At 41.2% G+C, this 23029-nt stretch overlaps 1 protein-coding gene across 2 annotated transcripts in view; it reads right to left on the bottom strand.

Moving 5' to 3' along the window:
• REC114 (REC114 meiotic recombination protein) overlaps nt 1-23029 on the bottom strand; it is a 63615-nt gene that overhangs the window by 8219 nt on the left and 32367 nt on the right. Inside the window, exon 3 of one of the 2 annotated variants that reach the window (XM_019735926.2) lies at nt 4491-4574. In XM_019735926.2, coding sequence (XP_019591485.2) covers nt 4491-4574 — 84 coding nt within the window. Of the gene's footprint in view, nt 1-4423; nt 4575-23029 lie in introns of those variants that run through there. The other variant, XR_012494865.1, reaches the window with a different exon arrangement.

Raw genomic sequence — 23029 nt, 5'->3', positions numbered from 1 at the left:
ATATCTTACCGCAGTCAGCAAACTCCTCTAAGTTCCTCTAAGCCAACATTCCTTGATTCTCCTGTTCACAGTTCACACTATTCAAATGTTTGGATAAAACCATCAGGCAAAGCCTGTGCTGAGGTCACAGCAAACTCCTGCCATGGCTGTGTGGTGCCACATGTCACATTTGGAAGAACAGACACTGCTACCCCTTCCTGTCACTGTTGGAGTCTCTACATTTTTTTAATTCATTTAATTTTTCCCCCGAGTATAAAAGTGACCCAGTATTATTACCCCCTCCAACAATGAAAAAATATGGAAAGGAAATATTCTGATATATACGTATGTTAGAACATATCTACTCATACATAACTATATTATATGTCATATATAGGTTATATATTATATATTTTACACTACTGTCTTGTTACCTATTTTTTATTTAACAATAAATATAAAAATAGAAGTATATTTCATTACTTTTATTGGCTACAGAGTATTCCTTTAGCTGACCCCCTACTGACAAACATTTACTGTTACTTCCAGCCTTTCTCCCGGTTACAAACACGGAGCTTTGGTGAGCACGCTAGTCCACACATCTCTGTACACAAATGCCTGAAAACAGACTCGCCTGCTCAGAGGCCCCGTGTGTCGTGGTCCCCAAAGCCATCCTGTCTGGGACGAGGCTGGTACCACTTCCCTCCCAGCAAGCATCCCTGTGCCCATTTCCCGGTGCCCTCCAGGGAGTCCTATGCTTTGAAATGTTTTTAACCTACAAGGTTAACATAGATTTTTAACTTAGAATTTCATTTCTTTGATTACAAGTGAGGTTGAGTGTTTTTCTTATACTGATTGGTCATTTGCAATTTCTCTTTAGTTAGTGCCTGTTCATTTCCTTAGCCACTTTTCTCATGGATGAACAATCCCCAAATGACTGAGTATCACTGACAGCTCCTTTCCCTGAGGAAGCGGAAGAACTGAAGAGAGAACAACACATTCAATGTCTGGTGAGAGTGTGTCTTCCTTTGTGAAACTTGGCTGGTTTATTGTTTACAACTACTAAGCTGTTTCCAACTCACCTAGGACAGACTCTGTATGAAGACAGCTATATGAAGTACCTCTATATTAGCTATTTCTATCATGATTCTGTAATTACACAACCTTTTGAGAAACAATAACATTCAAAGTTATACCTCATAGCTAGATGACAAATTATACGCAGAAACAGACAATTAAGTATATAAACAGGGCGAAAATCTCAGACCAATTATGTAAGTCTAGTAGCGTCTACCTAAGAATGAGTTTGGACAGTTAGGGTTTCTTTGGAATGTAGTTCCAAGCAATAACGGGAGACTGGCTGTCTGACAGCCTGACTGAAGCCTTGCTCCACGTTTCCTTTGGTAAAATTCTCAGATAGAACTGAGCTTATCATCTGAAGCCAGAAATGCCAGGTCAGTGCATGAGGAGCTAAGATAAACCATCAGGAAAAATCTGAACATGAGTTATAAGCACAATGGAAAACTTGCCCCTGGGTTAACAAAAAGGACACTTACATTGAAAATCCTGATGAGATTTATTTTTATGCCATAATTAAAAGTAAAAAGGACTTTTTAATTCATTTGCTGTGAACTGTTGTGGGTGTGGGACCAGCCTATTTCTCGTCTCCAGCCCTCCTCCCAGTCTTGACGTGGCTTCTTTATATCCTTAGTTATAACACTGCTGTTCAGCTACACTTTAGATAGTTCTCCAGGTTGACTGTGCTGTAATTTAGTTGTAATTTTGGTATGTTCATGGGATGAGGCAAGCACAGCATTTGCATATTCTGCCATCTTGGATCTCTCCCCCTCTTTTTGCTGTTCTGACTGGGTGTTTTCTGCTACCTTACTTTCCAAATTGCTAATGTGACCCTCTGCTTCATCTAATCTGCCGTTGATTCCCTCTAATGCATTCTTCATTTCAGTTATTGTATTCTTCATTTATGACTGGTTCTTTTTTATGTTTCCTATCTCCATTTTTATGTTTCCTGTCTCTCTGTTGCAGTTCTCACCGAGATCACTGAGCATCCTTACAACCAGTGTTTTGAACTCTGCATCTTATAGATTGCTTGTCTCCATTCTGTTTAGTTCTTTTTCTGAGTTTTGCTTTGTTTAATTTGGGACACGTTTCTTTGTCTCCTTGTTTTGGCCATGGGGAGATTCTTAAGCCACAGGCTGTATAGCTGACGTTACAGTCTCAGCACCATGTAGGCGGAGAGCCAAGGAGTCAGCAGAGACCTCACAGACCCACCAGCTTTGGCTGCGGGTTTTACATCCTCGCTCAGATCTGGAAGACGTCTCCTATCACTGCTAGGACCCGAACCAGAGCAGTTCTCCCACCTCGCGTAGTGACTTCCTCTATTGTAGAAGATGAGGGAGGGAGTACAGAGAAAAGACTTCATCAGAGAAGGGACTGCAGCGTTTTCTTTCATTCTTTGCTTTGAAACCAAAGCCTAGGCCAGAAGAAATCGTGAAAAAATTCTTCAGTGAGTTACTGGGGTGAGAAGTAAAGAGGACAGTGGTTTGGATTTACTCCTTTGAACTAAAATTCCTTCAGAAAGGGAATTATGTGTCAACTATTAGCCAATCTGACATGACCATTTTGATCAGAATTACTGAAAAAAAGAAAGTACAAATAGGCAGAACTTATACAATCTACTTATTTCAGCCAGATAGTAAAGAAGTATAATCTTCATTACCACACAGAATTCAAGTTATTTTGAATTGCTGTTAAAGGAATGAAAATTTTATTTCAAAGTACTTCTTCCATTTGTCAGTTGAAACAATGGTGTTTGTTACATAATACTTGGTTCATTAAAGTCATCTAAGGCAAGAAACACCAAAGATACGCTTTGCCAGGTAAGGCAAAAAGCAGAATCTGTTGGTTCAATATTAATATATCAAGTCAATAGATCAAAGGGAAAAACCCATATCTTGACAGGTGTCTAAAAGCTTTTGATAAAATTTAATATGTGATCCTGATAAAAGTATTATTAAATAAACTATAACTGAAAGAGTATCTCAATCAACAGCCAAAAGTGTTTTTTCCTCCCCCCTCTAATTCAAGCCGTTGTTCTCAGTCTGGTTGCAGAGGTTGCAGCTCTCTGGCCCATGCTGGTGTTATGAACATTGCAATGACTGGCCCATGTGGGAATCGAACCGGCGACCTCAGTGCTCCAACCGCCACCTGAGCCACGCGCCCCAGAAGTGTTCTTAATGTCTAAATACTATTGCCCATTCAGGTCAGTGAGGTATCCAGAACAGCGCCATAGCTATGTAACTACGTGTTCTGGAAGGTCTAGATAATTTAGTGCGGTGAAGAAAGTACAGTGATCTCCATTGACGAACATTTCGGTTTACGAACGCCATATATTTTATGCATCTATGGTATCATTAGATAGTAAAACTCATGCTAAATTTGCAGTTTTAGGGGTGGATTTTAAAGGCCTGGAACAGATTAATCCATTTTGCGTTACTTTCTATGGGGAAACCATGCCTCAGTTTTCGAACGTTTCAGAACTCGAATGTCTTTCGGAATGGATTACGTTCGAAAACTGAGGTACCACTGTAGTAAGTGTAAACTACTGCAAATAAATACAATTATCATTGCAGATTATAAAATTACTTCAATGTTATATATATTCAATACATGAATATTATATAATTATGTATCTACACCAATGACATAAACACATATTTCTATGTAACATGTAACTGTACATGTCTATAACATGTAATCTCCATATGTACAGTATCTAAACACTCTGAAGAGGAAAATTAGGCAAAAGCAGTAGGCAGGTGATTCACAGAAAAAATATAGATGGCGAACAAACACACAAAAAATGTTTTCTCATTAGTTACTAAAGAAATGCAAATTAAAGGAAGATGCTCATTTTTGCCTATCAAATTGGAAACTAGTTTTTAAATTTAAATTTTACCACTGTGTTGGAGAGGATTTGGATAAACGAGCATTCTTACACATTGCTAGTGCTGTAGAAATGGACAACCTACCTGGAGGGAAAATTTACAAAATAAATGTTCACAATTCTAGGACTTCCAAATAAACCCTTATGAAAATCAAAACATATTTATAATAGTGAGAGTTGGGGATTAGTTAACAAAATCATGGCGCATCTGAACAGTAAAATGCTATGTAGCCATGAAAAATCACATTTTCAAAGACTAAGAACTGCCGTGGTATAACGCTTGTGACACGGTGTTCCATGACAACGGAACAGGATACAGAGCACTGTTATATACCACAGTCTCGTATTTATTAATCACCTCTGACAGGCACTGTTCATTGCCATGAGCCCATCCACACAGAGGCTGGAGAAGCCAAACACTCATTTTGCTCCTCTCGACATGTTGGGATGACCCCATTTCTCCTGCAAAAAGCAGCTCCTGCACCCCCCCATCCGCACACAGAAGCGGAGAAGATGCTCAAAAGCAGTCGCCCACACAGCATCTTGCCTTTATCGTCGTTCCAAACAGCAGACAATCCATGCGTCTTACAATCTTCAACCAGTTCTTGCTACCAATGAGTGAAAACCCTTCCTGCAACAAAATAATTAAGCAAAATTAGCAACAGAAAAAAAACGGGACATGCAGAGTCGCTGCAGGGCAGCGGCGTCCCATCAGAAAGCTGTCTGATGATTTGTTCTCTGATTGAAGCACAGTAGAAACGACAGTATCAACACCGCCGAGGCCGCCCCCTCCAGTGAGTCCCTGTTTCCTCGTGCTCTTCCTGCACGATCCACACCAACCCGTACCTTTTATTCCTTTTCTTAATCTTTTCAGATTGAAAAACGACAAACTATTAGAGACAGTAAATGTCCAGTCATATTTGCTATCATGCTCTTCTGTGCCTCTAGAATTTGCCAAAATAGGAACTTACATTCTTGAAAGCCAAGGCTTTCCATTATATTAATGATTAACTTATCTGACACATCCCTACTACAGAGTGAGCTTTCTCTTCACAAGAATCTTATTTTCGGATTCCTATGAATGGGAAAAATGAAGCCATTTGTTTTCAGATGCCGAATGTTTAGTTCTTCATTTCAATCTGAAAAAAACAAGGCAAAGAGAAAAAGGCAGTAGCAGGCACACCAGTCTTAAAACAGGGACAACAGTTGGGTCCTAAAGGTGGAACGACGATCTTTTTCTGCAGCTTAATAAACAGCATTGACTGTCTAATGGCTATGGCAGCTGATGGCTCCAATGATGTCAGTGCATCTCCTCAGCTAAGCAGCCCGTTAAGTTAGACGGTGTTCGGCATTTAGGGAAATAACCCAGGGAACTGGAAAGCTGACAGTGTGGAAAACCCGCGTGCACACTGCTTTTCTACCTTGAAATGTTAGTCCGCCCAGCCAGGGAAGGCTGCTGTGGGAACCTGAGAAATCTCTAAGTCTTGGAAAACAAGCAAATGCTGTCTCTTACCCATGGAAACCCTCACAAAAATCTCTGTTCCTAAATCTGAAGATGATGAAACTTCTATCAAAATGTACAGCCCACGAAAACTGTGTAGGTTAATTCCTTGACATTTTCATTAGAAAAAAGAATCAATTCCAAAATGCTGATTCTCAGAGTTTTATCATTAATAGTTTTTTTTTTAAACAGAAAAAGAAGTTAGGAAACCATTTGTGATTTCTTCTTAAAACTCTCTTGGAATTAGCAAGACAATTTGCTCATTATTATATCCAAAAACAGGTAAATGTTGTAGCTATAAATGGCAGTATATGGGGAAACTGCACTCACACCCATTGATGATGGGAATGCAAACTGGTCCACCTGTTATGGAGGGCAATTTGGCAATACCAAAATTACATACTCATTACATTACATATTACATATGCAAAATTACATATGCATTCACTCTTTAATCCAGCAACCCCAATATCGGGAATTCATTTCGCAGATCAACCGGTATATGCATGAAGGGATGTGTGGACAAGGTCAAGCATTTCTGCATTTTTAATGGTAAGAGATTAGAAACAACTTAAGTATGCACCAATAGTGGGCTGGTTAAACAAAGTGTGGTACCCTATAGACTGGAATACTATAAAACTGTGAAATGTAATGGATGGTCTATTAGCAGCGCTGCCCAGTAGAAATATAATTTGAGCCATATATGTAATTTAGTCATATTTTAAAAACAAAAAGAAACTGGTAAAATTTTAATATTTTATTTAAGATATCAAAAATTATTTCAACATGTAAACAGTATAAAACATTATTAAGATAGTACAACAATATGTAAATTAAGCCTTTAAACTCACACCATAGCTCAATTTGGAGGCTGTATTTTCCATGGTAAAAGTGAAATGCAGTTCTACCAAAACAATAGAGTTGAGTTTAATGGTGAAATATTTTATACTGCTTCCATCTTAAAACCAAAACTTAAATAAAATTCGACATTCTGTCTTTGGTTGACCAGCCATATTTCAAGGGCTCAGGAGCCACAGGTGGCCCCTGGTTCTGTACGTATTGATGTCTAAGGCACACGGTTCAGCAGAAAAAGCAAGCTACAGAGCAACGTCCACAGCTCACGACTTTTGGTGTAAGAAAGGGAGGGCACACACATTGTGTACAGTCACGTGCTGCGTAATAACATTTTGGTCACCAATGGTCACCAATGGGCCACGTTGTGTACAGTGGCCCCCTAGTATCATGCTCGATTCCTGCTTTCTTCACTCCTCCCGCAGCACCATTCACTCCCCAAGTCTTAGAGATCTCCCCCCAAACAGCTCTTTCATGTGACCCTTCCCCCCATTTACACTGCCACTGCCACATCAGGCTGCCCCCAGTTCTCCCCAGAATTATGCAGTATCTTCCTTCCTCCAGGCCCAATTTCAATCTATCTGTGCTTCTGCCAGAGTAGTCTTTGTAAAGCCAAAGTGCGGTGACGTCGCTGCCTTGCCGTCATGCCCTCCTCCACACCCCGCCACAAGATACACCTGCAGGTCAAGCCCAGGTTCCTCAGTGCATATCCATCTCTCACACTGGGCTTCTGCCTTTCAGGAGCGATTGTTTCCTCCAGCTCTCGTACAAAGCCTGTACTAGAACCACACACTCCCTGCAGTTCCACAAACATGTCATGCTCCTCACACCTTGATTTCATTGTCCAGATCATTTCTGAACTGGCCTTCCTCTTTCACACATCTTTTAAAACTCAGCTTTATCTCAACCATCCTCACAAGGCAAAGTTGGCCGACAGCTCAGGATCTTGTACCTTCAGGCTACATTATAACTAGTTCCATTTCTTCCTCCCTGGGTCAGCGCCAGCAGCACGCAGATGGAGCCAGTGCCGTGCTGAGTGGGGACCGGCTGGGCCTGCCTCGCTGACAGCACCCCTCAGCTGAACCACTTTCTGGCTCTTCTTTGTCAGTTCGTCCACACCATTTTGCCTCAGACTTCACATATCTCTTTTCTCTGCCTCTTCCCCTGGATTTTTTGCTTAATTAGCCCCTAATCATTGTTCATTTACCTCTAATCTCAACTGGGTCACCCTGTTACACCTTCCCATAGCACTCTCCTTTTTTCTGTCATAGCATTTCTCTGTGTACGCGTAGTGATTATTTGCTTAACATCTATCTCTCACTGGACTATTAGCCCCATGCAGGCAGGGGCTATGTCTGCTTTACTCACGACTGTTCACATGGCACCTATTGTAGTGTTTGACACAAGAAGATGCTTCAATAAGTTTTACTGAGTGAATGAATTAAAGAAGGAAACTCTTTATTCAAATTATCTCGTGCCAGTAACATTTCTTGGGGGCAATGAGGGTCACCAATGTATTACCTGTCCAATGACACAGGACATCTTCCGTTTGACTTATACTAATTATGTTCAAGATTCAGAAAGAGCTTTTTCATTTACATGCTTTGGGATTTCGTAAAGAAGCCTGTGTACCTAATTGCTTGCCATTCATCTGTTCCCAGGGTTTAATAACTGATGTCCCTAGCCACCTCTTTGAAAACACACCTCCTTGAGTCTCCTTTAAGGCTGATCTAGCTGGTGAATCAGTTTAGCTCAGCTGACGCCTCCCCACCCCCCAGCAGTCAGACAGCTTGGGGACCTGCTGCACCTGCTGTCCCCACCGCACACCACTGAGCTTCTACTGGGCCGGCCACTCTGCTAGAGGCTGAAAAGGCACTGAATCTGCCCAAGGGGACAATGCAACAGAATCACCCCAGGAGCTTCTCCCCTTGGTTCTGGGGGTACTGGTTCCCCACCCAGTAAAAATCACTGCCGTAAAAGCCACTGTTAACTGATGATAGTCTGCTATACTCCTTGGAGGTGCTGGGATGGGAAAAGGGCTGGGAATTGACAGTACAGGGTGGGAAGGAAAAGAGAGGGGACTGCTCTAGGGATCGCTAGATTAGCAGCAGACAAAAGGAGCCGATGCCAAGAAATCATGTCCGGGACAGAGCACTGTGGAAGCTAAGAGGGGCGAGAATCGCAAGTAGAGAACAGTCAGCAGTGTCAGGGGACGCAGTAAAACTCAGGTCTAACAAGTCTGCACTGAGTTCAGCCGTCCAGGGGGGTGTGCACTGCAGCGTCTGTGCGCGTGTCTGTCAGCTGCCCTGCCCGCGCTTTCCAGCTGCCACGGTACCGTGTACTCCCTGGAGCAAGGACTGTGTTTGCATCTTTGTATTTTGCCTGTCTGTTGAATAAAAAGAAAGAGTGCTAATACCTGACACCCCCGTTTCCTCTGATCACACTTTGACCCATCCTTTCATGCCGTCCAGCTCTGGCACAGTCTCCCTGGCACTGGCGCCGTGGCCAGAATGCCACGTGGTTCCAAGGTGAGGCGCCACACCATACTTTTATATACAGTGAGGTGAGCTTTTGGTTTCAAGCATTATAAATTATGAGCTTCCATTCTACATTTTAGGCATCCGTGTCCTCCTTGGCTTCTGTTTTCATAAGTAATTAAGGTTAAAAGAAGGGAGAAAAAGACCTAAACAATGGATGCAGAGATTAGATGTAGACAATCTGACATGCAAAGATGGGGGAAACGCTGCCTGTGCCTTCACCCTAACCAAACCCATTTCCCTTGCTGTTGATTCTACCACTGAGGGTTTTTTAGACATCTCTCAGTTCTGACCTTACCTACCGGTTTGCGCAGGCAGCCCGGGGGCAGCACGGGCATCACTGGCATTTACTCGGTCCTTAGGCTTAAAAACATACCCAGATATGATCCTAAGTGCTTTGAAGAAAACAGCATTTTACTTTTATGGGAACAACTGGAAATGTTCATGCCTGTTACTGATACCCTGATTCGGAGGAAAACAGCATAGAAAAGCATGGTTACAAAAATAACTTGATGACTAACCAGGGACAATCCACGTCGTCCCCAAGCCCAGAGCACCAAAAAGGCTTCTTGATGAATGTGAGGTGTTTAGGTGCCAGGTGATTTATTTAAAAATTAGGTCCTGGCTTAAGCTTCAGCGTTCTGCTTCTGACTCACTTTCCCTGGAGCTCAGGGTTTGTGAGGTTCAAATTACACTGAAAACAGGAAAAACATATCCATGATAAAGGAGCTGCTACAGAATATGAAGATTATATGCAGAGAGACGAAAGCAAGCAAAAGAACTGGGGTTTTTTAAAATTAAATTTTCAATAATCATCACCAACTGTTATTTATTAAGCTAATAAAAGGGAGCAATAAGGTAGATAACAAGAAATAATTTATAGCTGGGTTTGAGGATTAGATTTTGATCTTGGATTTGAATATGAGTATTTCTGCTATATTCAGAAATACACAGTATTGTGCTTGGAGGAGAAATAATCGTCCTACTCAGAGGACGTCTCCACACTTAGCATGAAGATAAACAAACAACAGCCTGCCTCGGACTGAGACGGCTCAAACGAACATGCCCATTCAATAACCGACGTTAGTTTGGAGTTTGAATTTTCCTGACTTACAAGGGATATATAAGCAGTTTGGTTTTGTAGTGCAACAGCCTGTTCGGAAGGAGTAAGATAAATAAAATGAATGAATAATGTTAACCCGGAGGAGCACTATATTTTAGAATGTTTAACATCTAGAAACCACGCTGTTAGGAAAAGTCACAATTTGTTCCAAGAATATTTATTAAGGATCTATTATGTCCCAGGCTCTGTGCCAGGTTCTACAACTGACTCCTGAGGATCCAAGTCCCGGAGGGACCTGACTGACAGCCTAGAGGAAATGCAACAAACAACCACTTAACAGTAACAATCAATGTGGCAAGTTACATGTTTCTACAGAAGCACCGAAAAGAGGCATTCGAGTATAAGGCCCAGAGGAAATGACCCTTGAACTGATTTTTTAAAAACTTTTATTTTGAAATAATTGATCAGCTTTTATCTCTGTAATATAGATTTTCGAACACACACAAAAGTAGAGAAAACAGTAAAATAGTATGATTTCATTTCACTCACACCCATAACTCCCACTGCCCGCGTTATTCTGAAGCAAATCCAGACATCTGTAAATATTTCAGAGTGCATCTCTAAAAACTAAGGACTTTTCTTAAAACATAAACACAAAACCATTATCATGCCTTTAAAAATTTCCTCTAGGCACTACTTAGGCCAACAAATACTCAGTTATGTGCACGAGGAAAGAACGGCCCGGGGTCTACACACACCAGTCACATCAGGCTGCTCATGCTTTCATTCCGTTTTCTGCATTCGCACTGATTTCCATCTTCTCTGCTATTGGCTATTTAGAGGTGTGGTAAACTCTCCCACTATGATGGTGATTCATCGGTTTCTTCTTACGTATTTTTTATATGTTAAAAAAAATACTTAGCCCAGTCATTACCTCTGCTAAGAAGACTTTCTTTATATGTGGCCCGTCCTGAAAGAGAGACCCATTCTCGTTGTTCCCGTATCTCGTTCACACTGTTGTCACAGGCAGCACTCTGTCCCGTGTGCTGCCTGGTCAGTGAGATCCGTGAGAACAAAGAACACACTGCATACCTTTTCATCCCTTAGCCCACGTATGACACTCAAACGCCTGACGGAGGTCCAAAGGTACAACGTTCCGTTATGAAATGAGTCCTGGGGACGTAACGTACAGAATGGTGACCACAGCTAGTACTGTCTTGCCTATTTGAAAGCTGCTAAGACAGCAGATCTTAAAAGTTCTCATCACAAGAAAAAAAATGTAACTCTGTAAGGTGAGAGATGTTAACTAGACTTATTTTGGTGATCATTTTACAATGTATACAAATATTGAAGCATTATGTTGTACACCTGAAACTAATATAATGTTATATGTCAATTATACTTCAGTAAAAAATTTAAAATGACACTCCATAGGCACTTATAGATGTTTACTGCATAAATGAAAAAAATGTCCAATGGCATACAAGTGTGTTGATTTCTTATAAACAAGTATAATGATGAATTACAAATGTCCTAGAAACTAGATTAAAAGTACTCTTTTAAAAGGCAGTTACTAATGACATGTAACACAAGTGGACTGTTTAAGAGAAGACCAGGAAAAAGCTTCACGGATCATACAATCAACGCCACTGCAAAGTAAAACCATCACGGAGTTCAGAGGCATGGCCAGGGTGTGGGGCGGGGGTGGTGTTAGGTACAGCTTCGGAGAAATTCAACCCCTAAAATCCCCTTGCCTTTGGCTCTTATGAAATACAATACATTAGTCTTTAAGGAACATCTGTGTACATAACTTATGGAAATAGTCAATGTGTCTTTTAAAAAAATTTAATTGTGGTAAAAAGGTACATAACATCAAATCTACCATCTGAACGTTTTTTAAGTGCACCGTTCAGTGATATTAAGTGTATTCACATTGTTGTGCAACAGATCTGGACGTTTTCATCTTGCAAAACAAACTTTGTACCCACTAAACAACAACTCATTTCCCCCACCCCCAGCCCCTGGCAACCACCATCCTACTTCCTGTCCCTATAAATGTGACTACTCTAGGGACCTCATACAGTATTTATCTTTGGTGACTTGGTTAGTTCACTGAGCACAACGTCCTCAAGGCGCCTCCATGTTGTAGCGCGTGCCAGCATTTCCTTCTTTTTTAGAACAATGCTCCACCGTGTGTACAGACCATACTTTGTTTATTCATTCATCTGTCGATGGACACTCAGGTTGCTCCCACCTGTTGCCCACTGTGAATAATGGTAGTGTGAACATGGGGTATCAAATACCTCGGGCGGCCTGCTTTCAGTACTTTTGGATACAAGCCCAGAGTGGGATTGCTGGATCATATGGCAGTTCTAGTTTTAATTTCTTGAGGAATCATCAGACTGTCTCCCACAGTCGTGCACCATTTTACATCCCACCGACGTTCCAGTTTCTCCACATCCTCAACATTTTGTTTTGTTGGTGTTGTTTACAGTAGTCACTCTTGTATCTGATGTGTCATCCCGTTGCGGTTTTGATTTGCATTTCTCTAATTAGTGATGGTGAGCATCTTTTCATGTGCTTGTTGGTCTCAATGTGTCTTTAAGATTAATTACTACGCAGCTCCCCAAACCAGTAGTCGCACATGCAGCAAGAATAATTACAACCTTTCTCTAGCCACAAAAATGAGCCCCAGGGGTTCATTCTGTAAGTAATAGTAGCACATCGATCCAGTCTTCCTTTAGGCCAAGAAGATTACCTACAAAGTATATTGCAGAAACACGTAGTCATACATAGTGGGCCCCAAACATCGTTCACAGCTGAAACAGATGTCTGTGGTTTTCACCTGCCCAGCACACGTGCATTCTTCCTTCTTCTGGGACCACAGCTTGATTTCTCTGGGGAAGCCACCCCTCCCTTACTCACAGCCCATGTGACTCAGACAAGACTACTTTTTTACGGGGCTCAACTCCAGGGGTGAGCAGGGGACCCAGGCCTGGCCAGTCAGCGTATCTAATTGCTTCAAACCAAAGTGATTATTTATGGATAAGCATGTGATACAAATTAGTAAAATCCAAGTCAATCATGAAATTTTTTGCTAGAACTAGGAAGGAGTACTCTTTTAATCAGGATTGTAAGCATAAGAGAAGCCTGAAGTTGCCAGGGGTCACCGGGAGAGATCCTTCCTCCGAGGAAAGCAGAGCTGAGAGACAGAGAATTAGATAATGATATTGTAAGATAGAGAATTTGATAATCATATTGTTTGAGCCCCTGGATTCAATGTGCCAGAGGCCACTCCTATCCGTGGACATTTCATTTCCATGAGACAGTAAGTTATTTATTTGTTTAAAGGATATTGAGTTTCTGTGATTTGCAACCCCCCAGATTTAATTAATACATAGCTTAAGACAAGCATAATTCACTTAAACAACTCAATTACCTATCCAAATTTCCCTGTCCAGTTTCCATACCATTTTAAGGTAAGAGGGGCAGGGGGGTTGTAGATGAGGGTAAAGCGGGTCAAATATACAGTGATGGAAGGAGAACTGACTCTGGGTGGTGAGCACACAATACAATAAATAGATGTATTATAGAAATGTACACTTGAAACCTATATAATTTTACTAACCAATGTCACCCCAATAAATTTAAAAAACTCCACATCTTCTCATTTAACAACATACAAATTAACAAATTTTTTATTTTACTCTCACTCAATGTCTTGGCAGTATTCACCATGGCTATCCACCTTTTCCTGTTTGAAACATGCCTGCCCTGGCTTCTATGAGCCCACACTCTCCACGCTTTCTTCCTGCCCCTAACAGCTCCTTCCCTTATTCTCTTCAACCTTTCCTTTGTTCATTTTTTGCAACCTCTCCCAGGCTCTCTTCACCACGTACACAGCCTCGATTACTATTTAAATACCTATGATTCCCGAATCGTATCTCTAGCGCAAACCTCTCTCTGACCTTCAGAGATCCATGAGGTTAATTGTTATACAGTAAATGAGGACATGTGGAACTGCCATTTCTGCTTGAGCGTCTCAAAGACACCTCCAGTTCAAACTGCAAAACCAGAGCCATGGTCACACACACACACCTGCTGCCAGGCCTGGCTCTTCGCTGAGCTCCCTAACCACAATGAATGACGCCCCCTTCAGTGGAGCTGCACAAGCCAGAAATCTAGAAGTTTCCTTCATATCTCTCCCCTCGCTGCCCCCATTCCCAAACCACCACTAGCGGTTTGATTTTAGCTTTTAAGTATCTCTTCAATCAGTCCATTTCTTTCCACCCTGGTAGAAGCTGCCATCTTCTTTCCTGATTTACTAAAATAGCTTCGTAAAGCAGGCTGCCTAACCTTACACACACCTCCTCTTCTTTACACTGAGATATTGTTTTTATCTAAAATCACAACTGGTCTTATCACTCCCCTGCTCAGAATCCGTCAATGGTGTCCTATTTCTCTCAGGACAGAAACTAAATCTTTTATATGGTCTACAGAAGACTAAGTGGGAAGGGTGAAGTATATAAACATCTATATATTGAGTTCATAACTAGCAGACTCTGGAAGATCATGAACTGCCAAGAAATCCTAAGGAACCGTTAGGACCTCTTAGGACAAAGGTCCATGGCCACAGCTGCCGCTTCCATTCTGATGACGTTCTCTCAGCCCCACCCCCTCCGTGCCCTCCCCCATCTGGATGCTGGGTGCAATGGAATTGGAGGATGTGGTCTTAGAAAACGACTGCAGTTCTGGAGCCGATCAACGCCTCTCACAGCACGTGTCTTTGCGGAAGCCCTGGCCCAGAACCCACCTCACATCCCTGCGTCACTGTGCTCTCCAAGGCTTTGCTGCTCCACCTTCACTTTCTGTTCCTCAGGATTCAGCCTGGCAGGAACCCTGGGAAACCTTTACATATCTATGCTCTGATTTTACAGTTTAACTCTCAAAGGGAAATTTATTTCTCTTCTTTCCAGGTTACGGGTGGGTGCCTCTCTAAAGCCCTGGATACTTAGAACACTAATAATCAGAACCTTAATTTTACTTGTAGTATAAAAGCTATAGAAACTAGTCTTTATGTTCAGTTCCCTATGAAGAAAGTGGTTTGTAGACAAAATAAAAAGGGAGCTGTTACGTGCCTTCCCCAGCATCCCATATTCACAAAGGGTTAGTCCAGGTCCTAGTGTGGGCTGCTGCGAAAACACCATACACTGAGTGGCTTACACAACAGACATTTCTCTCTGCCAGTTCTGGAGGCTGGAAGTCCAAGATCAAGATATCGACAGGCTTGGTGTCTGGTGAGGACCCGCTTCCTGGCTTGTACACAGCCACCTTCTTTTCGTTTGTTCACACAGCCTTTTCTCATGGGCCAGGTGGGGGGCCGGGGTGGGGGAGAGCCAGACAGAGCCCGAGTCTCTCTTCCTCTTCTTATAAGGGCACCAATCCCATCATGAGGACCCTCATGACCTCATCTAACCCCAATCACCTCCCAAAGGCCCCACCTCCAAATACCATCACATTGGGAGTTAGGGCTTCAACATAGGAATTTAGAGATGGACATAATTTAGTCTATAAAGCCCATAAAAGTCATCTTCAGAATTCATAAGCAACGTCACCAAGACAATAACTACAGCAACCCTGTAGGAATACAGATCTTTTTATATTTGCTGAGATAGGTAAACATTTTTAAATTTAAAAATAATATAATCATACTATAGAGCTACTGAAAAAGAAATCTCTGACTCTCAAACTTATACTAAAAATAATAACAGATAACACAGTAAGTTGTTTGAATAGATTAATATATCTAAAGAAAAAATCTATCAGAGAGTATCAAAGGCAAATATTGGTAGTACCCATGCAAGCACTTGCTAGAAAAAAGAGTTTTAGCCACTGTACTTAAAATTATTTTACTTACAACAAATGTTTCTCTTTTTTTAAAAAAAAATTTTATTGGGGAATATTGGGGAACAGTGTGTTTTTCCAGGACCCATCAGCTCCAAGTCAAGTTGTTGTTTTCAATCTTGTTGTGGAGGGCGCAGCTCGCTGGCCCATGAGGGAATCGAACCAGTGACCTGGGTGTCATAAGCACTGCGCTCTAACCACTGAGCAAACCGGCCACCCCAAATGTTTTCTCATTTTAAAGTATTTCCTTTTAGTTTTTCTTTACATTTTGTGTTATTAAAGCATACACATATTCTGAACTGTGCCTTTTTCACTTAACGTTATTATATCACAAGCATTTTTCATGCTGTTACATTTTCGTGAGGGTAATTTTTAATGCCTGCCATTGGATCCAACAATTTTTAAAAAAGCATTACTTCAGTGGTGGGTCTATAGATACCTCCATTGTATCCCCCGTATGAATAACACTGTGATGAACATTTCTGAATGTGCAGTTTTTTTATATTTTAGATTGTCATCTTAAGACAGATTCAGAGAAATGGAAGTGAGTTAAATGTTACCAACTGTGCTCTGTGATGGGGCGGGGGGTTCTTGACAATATTGGCAAATGAGGAAAACATTTTAGGGAAACAATGTACTGTGCCACCAGCAGTATGAGCATACTAGTTTCATCACAGTCTTATCAACACATTGTATATTAAAACTTAATTTTCCCTTATTAAAGAAACTAAAACATTGTGTATTTTAATACCTGCATCTTTGACCACTAGTTACTCTGTTCATTCATTCATTCCTTCATTCAGCAAGTAGGCCTCTCTCTGTGTGCCAGACACTGTGACGGACTCTGGGAAAAATGACAAGAGACACACTCTCTGACCTCAGAGAGCTTGCAGTTTAGAGGCAGAGACAGAAAGTAAGCGCCGCCACAGGGGCAGGTGCAGGAAGCTGCAGGGACACACAGAGATGGCACTTGGAAACAACTTCCTCCGAAAGCGCCGCTGAGCTTCATGCTGAGCTCCTGAGACTGGACCTATTTCTGTATGTTTGTTTATTCATTCTGTTTTCCTGTTTTGTCAACTGGTTGCTTGTGGATGTTTGCTCACCTAGCTGTGACCCTCTAGTCTTCGTTAATTTGTGTGAGCTCTTTGTTATAATAAAACATCATTTTGTGCTCTAAATATTGTTTCTAGGCTTTTAACATAAAATACCCTTATGTGTGTGTATATACATATAGATACCATATCTATTTAATATGCAATGGAAAAAATCAATAGTAAAAAACATTTCAAAGTAAAGAGTAAGTCCTCTTCCCGTCTTTGTCCTGCAGCCACTCAGTTCCCCTCCTGGACAACCACTGAAACCTGCAGATGTACTCTACGCATATACAAAAGCAGATATGTATACATGATATACTGGGGGTGCCAAAAAATGGATACAAGTGAACACTTTGGTCAGCGTTGCTCAAGCAGTAGGTCGCCGTAATCAGAAGTGTCTGGACGCTGATGGGAACCACTTTGAGCACCTCTTGTAACTGCAGAAGTCAGACGTGACTTGTGTTCATCTTTTGTTATCGGTATATATTGAGTATTACAATTTTAATAGTTTTTTCCTTTCTTAAAATGTGTGTACATTTTTTTGGCACCCTCTGTATTTATCTAAGTTATACACACAGGGTTTCCATTTCTGTGGATTGCCTCTTTATATCCTTTGCCCATTTATAATTGAGTTATAATTTATTTTATTAATTGAAATTGTAGACATTCTTTATATATCCAAGAAGTAAACATTTTGTCTTAAGTTGAAATTTATTTCTGTTGTCATGTTTATTTTCTTTTAAAAAAAACCTCTGTTTATAGTATTTTCTCCACGCAGAAAGCATTGATTTTTTTTATGCAGCAAACTTTATCAATCTTTTCTTTTATAGATTCTGGGTTTTGATATCTGATTTAGAAAGGCCTTCCTCCCTACATTTAAAAATTTTTCTAGTTTGGTTATGTATTTTGTGGGACATACCAAAGTTTTCCACTTTATTTTTTTAAAGATTTTATTGGGGAAGGGGAACAGGACTTTATTGGGAACAGTGTGTCCTTCCAGGACTTTTTCCAAGTCAAGTTGTTGTCCCTTCAATCTTAGTTGTGGAGGGCACAGCTCAGCTCCAGGTGCAGTTGCCATTGCTAGTTGCAGCAGGCGCTGCCCACCATCCTTTGTGGGACTAGAGGAATCAAACTGGCAACCTTTCGTTTGAGAGGATGCTCTCCAACCAACTAAGCCATCCGGGAGCTCAGCGGCAGCTCAGCTCAAGGTGCCGTGTTCAATCTTAGTTGCAGGGGGCAGAGCCCACCATCCCTTGCTGGATTCGAGGAATTGAACTGGCAACCTTGTGGTTGAGAGTCCACTGGCCCATGTGGGAATCGAACCGGCAGCCTTCGGAGTTAGGAGCATGGAGCTCTAACCGCCTGTGCCACCGGGCCGGCCCAAAGTTTTCCACTTTTATGTAGTCAGTATCTCTTCATCTTTTTCTGGGCGATTTAGAAAATCCATTCTGAGGTCAGAGAGTTATGGAGTTAGTCACAGACTTATGTAAGTACCTTCCCCTCAGCCCTGTATCACTTATGTTCCCGGGGCCTCTAGGTCTGCCATGCTCATTGGCTCTTCAGGCTTCTAAGGCAGGATTCATAAAACCCATTCATTCATTTACATTTATCCCTCAAAATATTCACAACTGTAACAACAATGCTTCTACAAATGACTGAATTTAATTTTGATAAAAATATACATATATGGTTGAATTAAACTATAATCCTTATCAAACCAAGTTTATCCACATTGTTCATAGTTCACATCAATTTCTGATCCAATTCTTGAATTATTAAATGTAGCACGTTCTCCGGCATTGATTTCTAGTGGCACTTAAGCCATGTTATCAGCACCACAGGCATCTTTTTAAACTTTTAATTTGTAGATTTCACAAGTGGTAGTAATTAGAACATGCAGTGAACCAGCTGAGCCAGGTGTAATGCCACCTCTTATGTTTCAGTACAGTCAGACAACACCAACTGACATTAACAGTAGAATCAAGACAACATGGCAAAGCTTTAAAAAAAGAGAAGGAAGGGTCATAATTCAGAGTCCTATTTCTCAGTTCACACTGTCTTCCATTAACAGAAACTGTGTGACAAAAGACCAAATATAAAAAGTAAAAGCTTTCAGCTTCTAAGAAATAACACAACTTTCCTTACCTTTAATATATGGAGCCTACTATATGTTTTCTGCATAAAAGAACTAAATCAATATGAAAATATTTGCTTGTAAGAACAAAAAAAGCAGTGGGATGTTAATTCTGTCAGTTCAGAAAAGACGCTCTGCACAAACCACCTCTTCAGGCATGCCCTCCTCAAGTGTTCCATCGGTAGAGATGAAAATAAAAAGAAAGCCTTTTCACATTAGGAGTGCAATGTTCTGAGAGCTACAAGGTAGACTAGGAATTTTCTATAATTTATAACCAGGTTAAGAGGAGAACTGGAGCTGAATGCTGGATAAGAAAAGAAAAGGTCCTAGTAGGGCCAGGGCATTGGTTAAAAGAATAACAATAAAAGGATCCCAACTAGCCTGCACCACACAGATGGTCGGAAAACTGACGTACACAGCAACAGGACAAAAAACTCTTCATAAGAATCTTGGTGGATTTAGCATATTTGAGACAAACTGGATGCGAACATACAGTATGATCTGACTGATAACACATACATATTTAATGGGTAAACTTATATTGACCAAATGTCAAACCAAAGTGTAAAGAAATTTAAAAACTTTGATACATGAGGAATACCACAACCACGCTGAACGTGAAATCATTCTTGAACATTTGTTGGGTTCCTGCCACATGGCAGGAGCTGTGAAGGTAAGTGGGATTCAAAGGTAAGACATAGTGAGAGCTAACAGACGAGTGAGGAAGATAAACAGGTAGGAGTTTTCCAGGCAGAGAAGGAAAAAAACAGTCATTCCAGGAGGTGAGGACAGCAAATACAACTGTACAGAGGAGTGAAGGAATGTGACATGAGCAAGGAGAGAACGCCACTTATCAGTAGTTGGGCAAGATAACAGGATGAAACAAATTTTTCAATTTTTTTTGCCCGACAAATTTTTAATATTAAAAACTTCCTTAAATGGAATCTGTTATTACTTAATTGTGGTAAAATGATATTACTGAGGAAATTAAGTTTTCAGCCTGATATTTTATTTTCATTACTTTTTCCGTAAGATTTGTTGTTCAATAATGATATGCATACAAATGTTAGAGTCTATGTTAACAAAAATTACTCTCCTTACTAAGATCACTCTTAGAGTTGTACTTCTTACAACAGAACTCTCTTAAATCCTGAGCATATTTACAGAAGAATATGATTGTAATCAAACTTATTTCACAGGAAAGTAAACAGCACTGACTGTGTACATTTAAGTATTTACTGCTCCCGTCATTACACTGCATCTTCGCACCTGCTCTCTGATTATCTGATAAATATTTATTCTGAAAAATAAAACAAGACCAGCTTGCTTAAAGATGTATCAATTCTGCCTTTCCTCAATAATAAAACTAGCATAGACCAACAGGATGAAGTCTGACCATTTATTTTGGACTTTCCACAGATTTTTACTTTTACTACCCTTCCTCTAATGGAAGAAAAATGACAAGGAATATTTGAGTCAAGTGCATCTTGCCTTAAATTCTCCTGCAGTCACGTGCTGCATGAGGACAGCTGGTCAATGACGGAGGATTTTATGATGGTGGTGCCGTACGATCGTAAGGGAGCTGGAGAATCCCTGTCACCTAGTGATGTCACAGCCATGCAACGCATTACTCCCATGTTTGTGTGACACTGTAACAACCTACTGCGCTGCCAGTCGTATACAAGCACAGCACACACAATTACACAATACGGGATCACGATAATAAATGACTACGGTGCTGGTTTATGTATTTACTATACTACAGTCTCTGTCGTTAGAGTACTCTTTCTACTTACTAAAAGTTTGCTGTCAGACGGAATGCCGTGCTACCCCAGCAGCAGCCTCATGCAGCGTCTCGATTGCATCATTTTCTCTGGTGCTTGATTGAACCTCATGTTTTGTACAGTAACCTGCTGCTCAGGCTTGTAGCCCAGGAGCGACAGGCGACACCATCTGCCTAGGTGTGTAGTGGGCAGTGCCATCTAGGTGTGTAAGTGCACTGCACAATGTTCGCACAATGACGAAAGCGCCCAATGACGCACTTCTCAGAACATGTCGCTGACGTTACCTGGCACGTGACTGTAAACACTTCCACATTACATGTAATAAAAATTTGTTTCTTTTACATTTCAGCTAACATTTACTCAATTAGACTGAATATTATACCCTCACGTAAGGCTACAATAAGATACACTCTCAGCAAAAGTTGTGTTTTGGGTGTGTTTTTTGGTTCCAAACGTCGTATCTCATTTACATGGATATTTTTATCCAGGTCCTGAAAATGGCGTCATGGACATGCCTTAAATTCTCAGATAATTTCTGGGCAGTGAATCACTGCCTCCCAAAATTACGACTCCTGTCAAATGGGTAGTAAGTCCGATGACTCCCTCCCTCAACCCGTCATGACACAAAGTGGGCCCATCCACAGACTGTTGTGCATTCTAGGGCCAGAGGTGCTGGGGCGAACAGGCAGGCAGGGATTCAAATGCTATTATTTAGAGGGAGCAGGAGGAATACGGAGCAACTCCCAGTTTCCAACTCGAGTAACCAAAAAATGGGGAACCAGCAGAAAAATACTTGAAGAAAGCAGGCTGTTTTTTTAAATTGTGGTACAAATTACATAGAGCAAAGCACACAAATAAGTTTACAGCTTGACACATTTTATACACACATAGATTTAACCATCACCCACAGCAAGCTGGAACCAGTCCAGGATCTAGAAGCTCCCTCACACGCAGTCTCACCTAGTCAATAACGTCCCCACCTGCTCCGGCCAGAGGTGCCACTCGTCTGACTTCTGTCACTGCAGATTAGTTTTGCCTCTTCTCGAACATATGTATTCTTTTGTCTCTGGCTTCTTTGCGGAGAAATGTGTATTTTTATGTATATATTTCTGGGAAGCAGGGGAGGATGGGGTGATGGCATGTGGGAATGAGGAAGATATGAGGTTGGTTTATTAGTTTCCATATTTATGAAACGCCTGTTATGTGTCAGTGTCTACACGCGGCACAGAGAATACCCGGTAAAAAGGGATTGATACCTACCCTTAAAGGACTTATCATCTAGACAGGGAGACAGGTAATGAGTAATTACAAGCATTCTAAGAGCAGATGGTCCTGGTGCCAAGAACACAGGAAAGGCGCTGCTCCCTTTGCCCGGGGAGGTCACATAAGACTCCAGAAAGGACTGCGCTGAAAAAAACAAGTTGAAAGATTTGCTAACTGCTGCTAATGTGCAGTTGGGTGATGGATGCCTGGGGATTCCTTATATGACTCTCTCCTTTTGTGTATGCTTGACAACAACTATAAGAAAAGTTTAAATTGTGCCGTAAAGCATGAATAGGAGACAACAAGACAGTGAGATAAGAGCCAGGTAGAGAAATATTTAAAGCAGAATGAGAAGGAAAACTACAGAGTTTCCAGGGAGGTGCAGGAAGGAGGACCGAGAAGCCAGGCGGGGGCTGGATGGGTGAGGTCCTCACATTCCGCGCTACGGAAGCTGGGCTTCCTTCCACCTGAGCAGCTGGGAGCCACGAAGCCTCATAAGCAAGAGAACAATCTGCTGAGACTCGTATTTCACAACAGTCATTCGGATGCCAGTACAGACACTACCTAAGAGAAGAAAGGAAAGTGATCAGAGGCAGGTTACTGAAGTAACCCTGGCAGGAGATAAGGAGGGACAAAAGTCTATAATTATTTCAAAACAGAAATTTAATTTAATAAAAAAGAAGAGCGATAATAAGGTCCTAAACTGAGGTAATGGTGGTAAAGATGAAGGGAACACAGTGTTAAAAATACTTTGTTTTTCACATGATTTATTGAAAATTAGGCTGTTGTTCTTTGTCAACGCAGATGAGAGATTTAGCCCACAGGGCTGCATGACATAGCAAATGGTCAAATTGAATTCCTGGTGAATATTTAATTTTTCTATTTAAATTTCTCTACATGGCCTTGCAGCAATTACAAATATTTTCTCGTATTTCCCCCTCTGAAGGGGTTTCA

Source organism: Rhinolophus sinicus, linkage group LG03 (assembly GCF_036562045.2).
Source record: "Rhinolophus sinicus isolate RSC01 linkage group LG03, ASM3656204v1, whole genome shotgun sequence".
NCBI lineage: Eukaryota > Metazoa > Chordata > Mammalia > Chiroptera > Rhinolophidae > Rhinolophus > Rhinolophus sinicus.
Note: the sequence above shows the minus strand (reverse complement) of the source record. Positions and strands in the feature narration are given on the sequence as shown.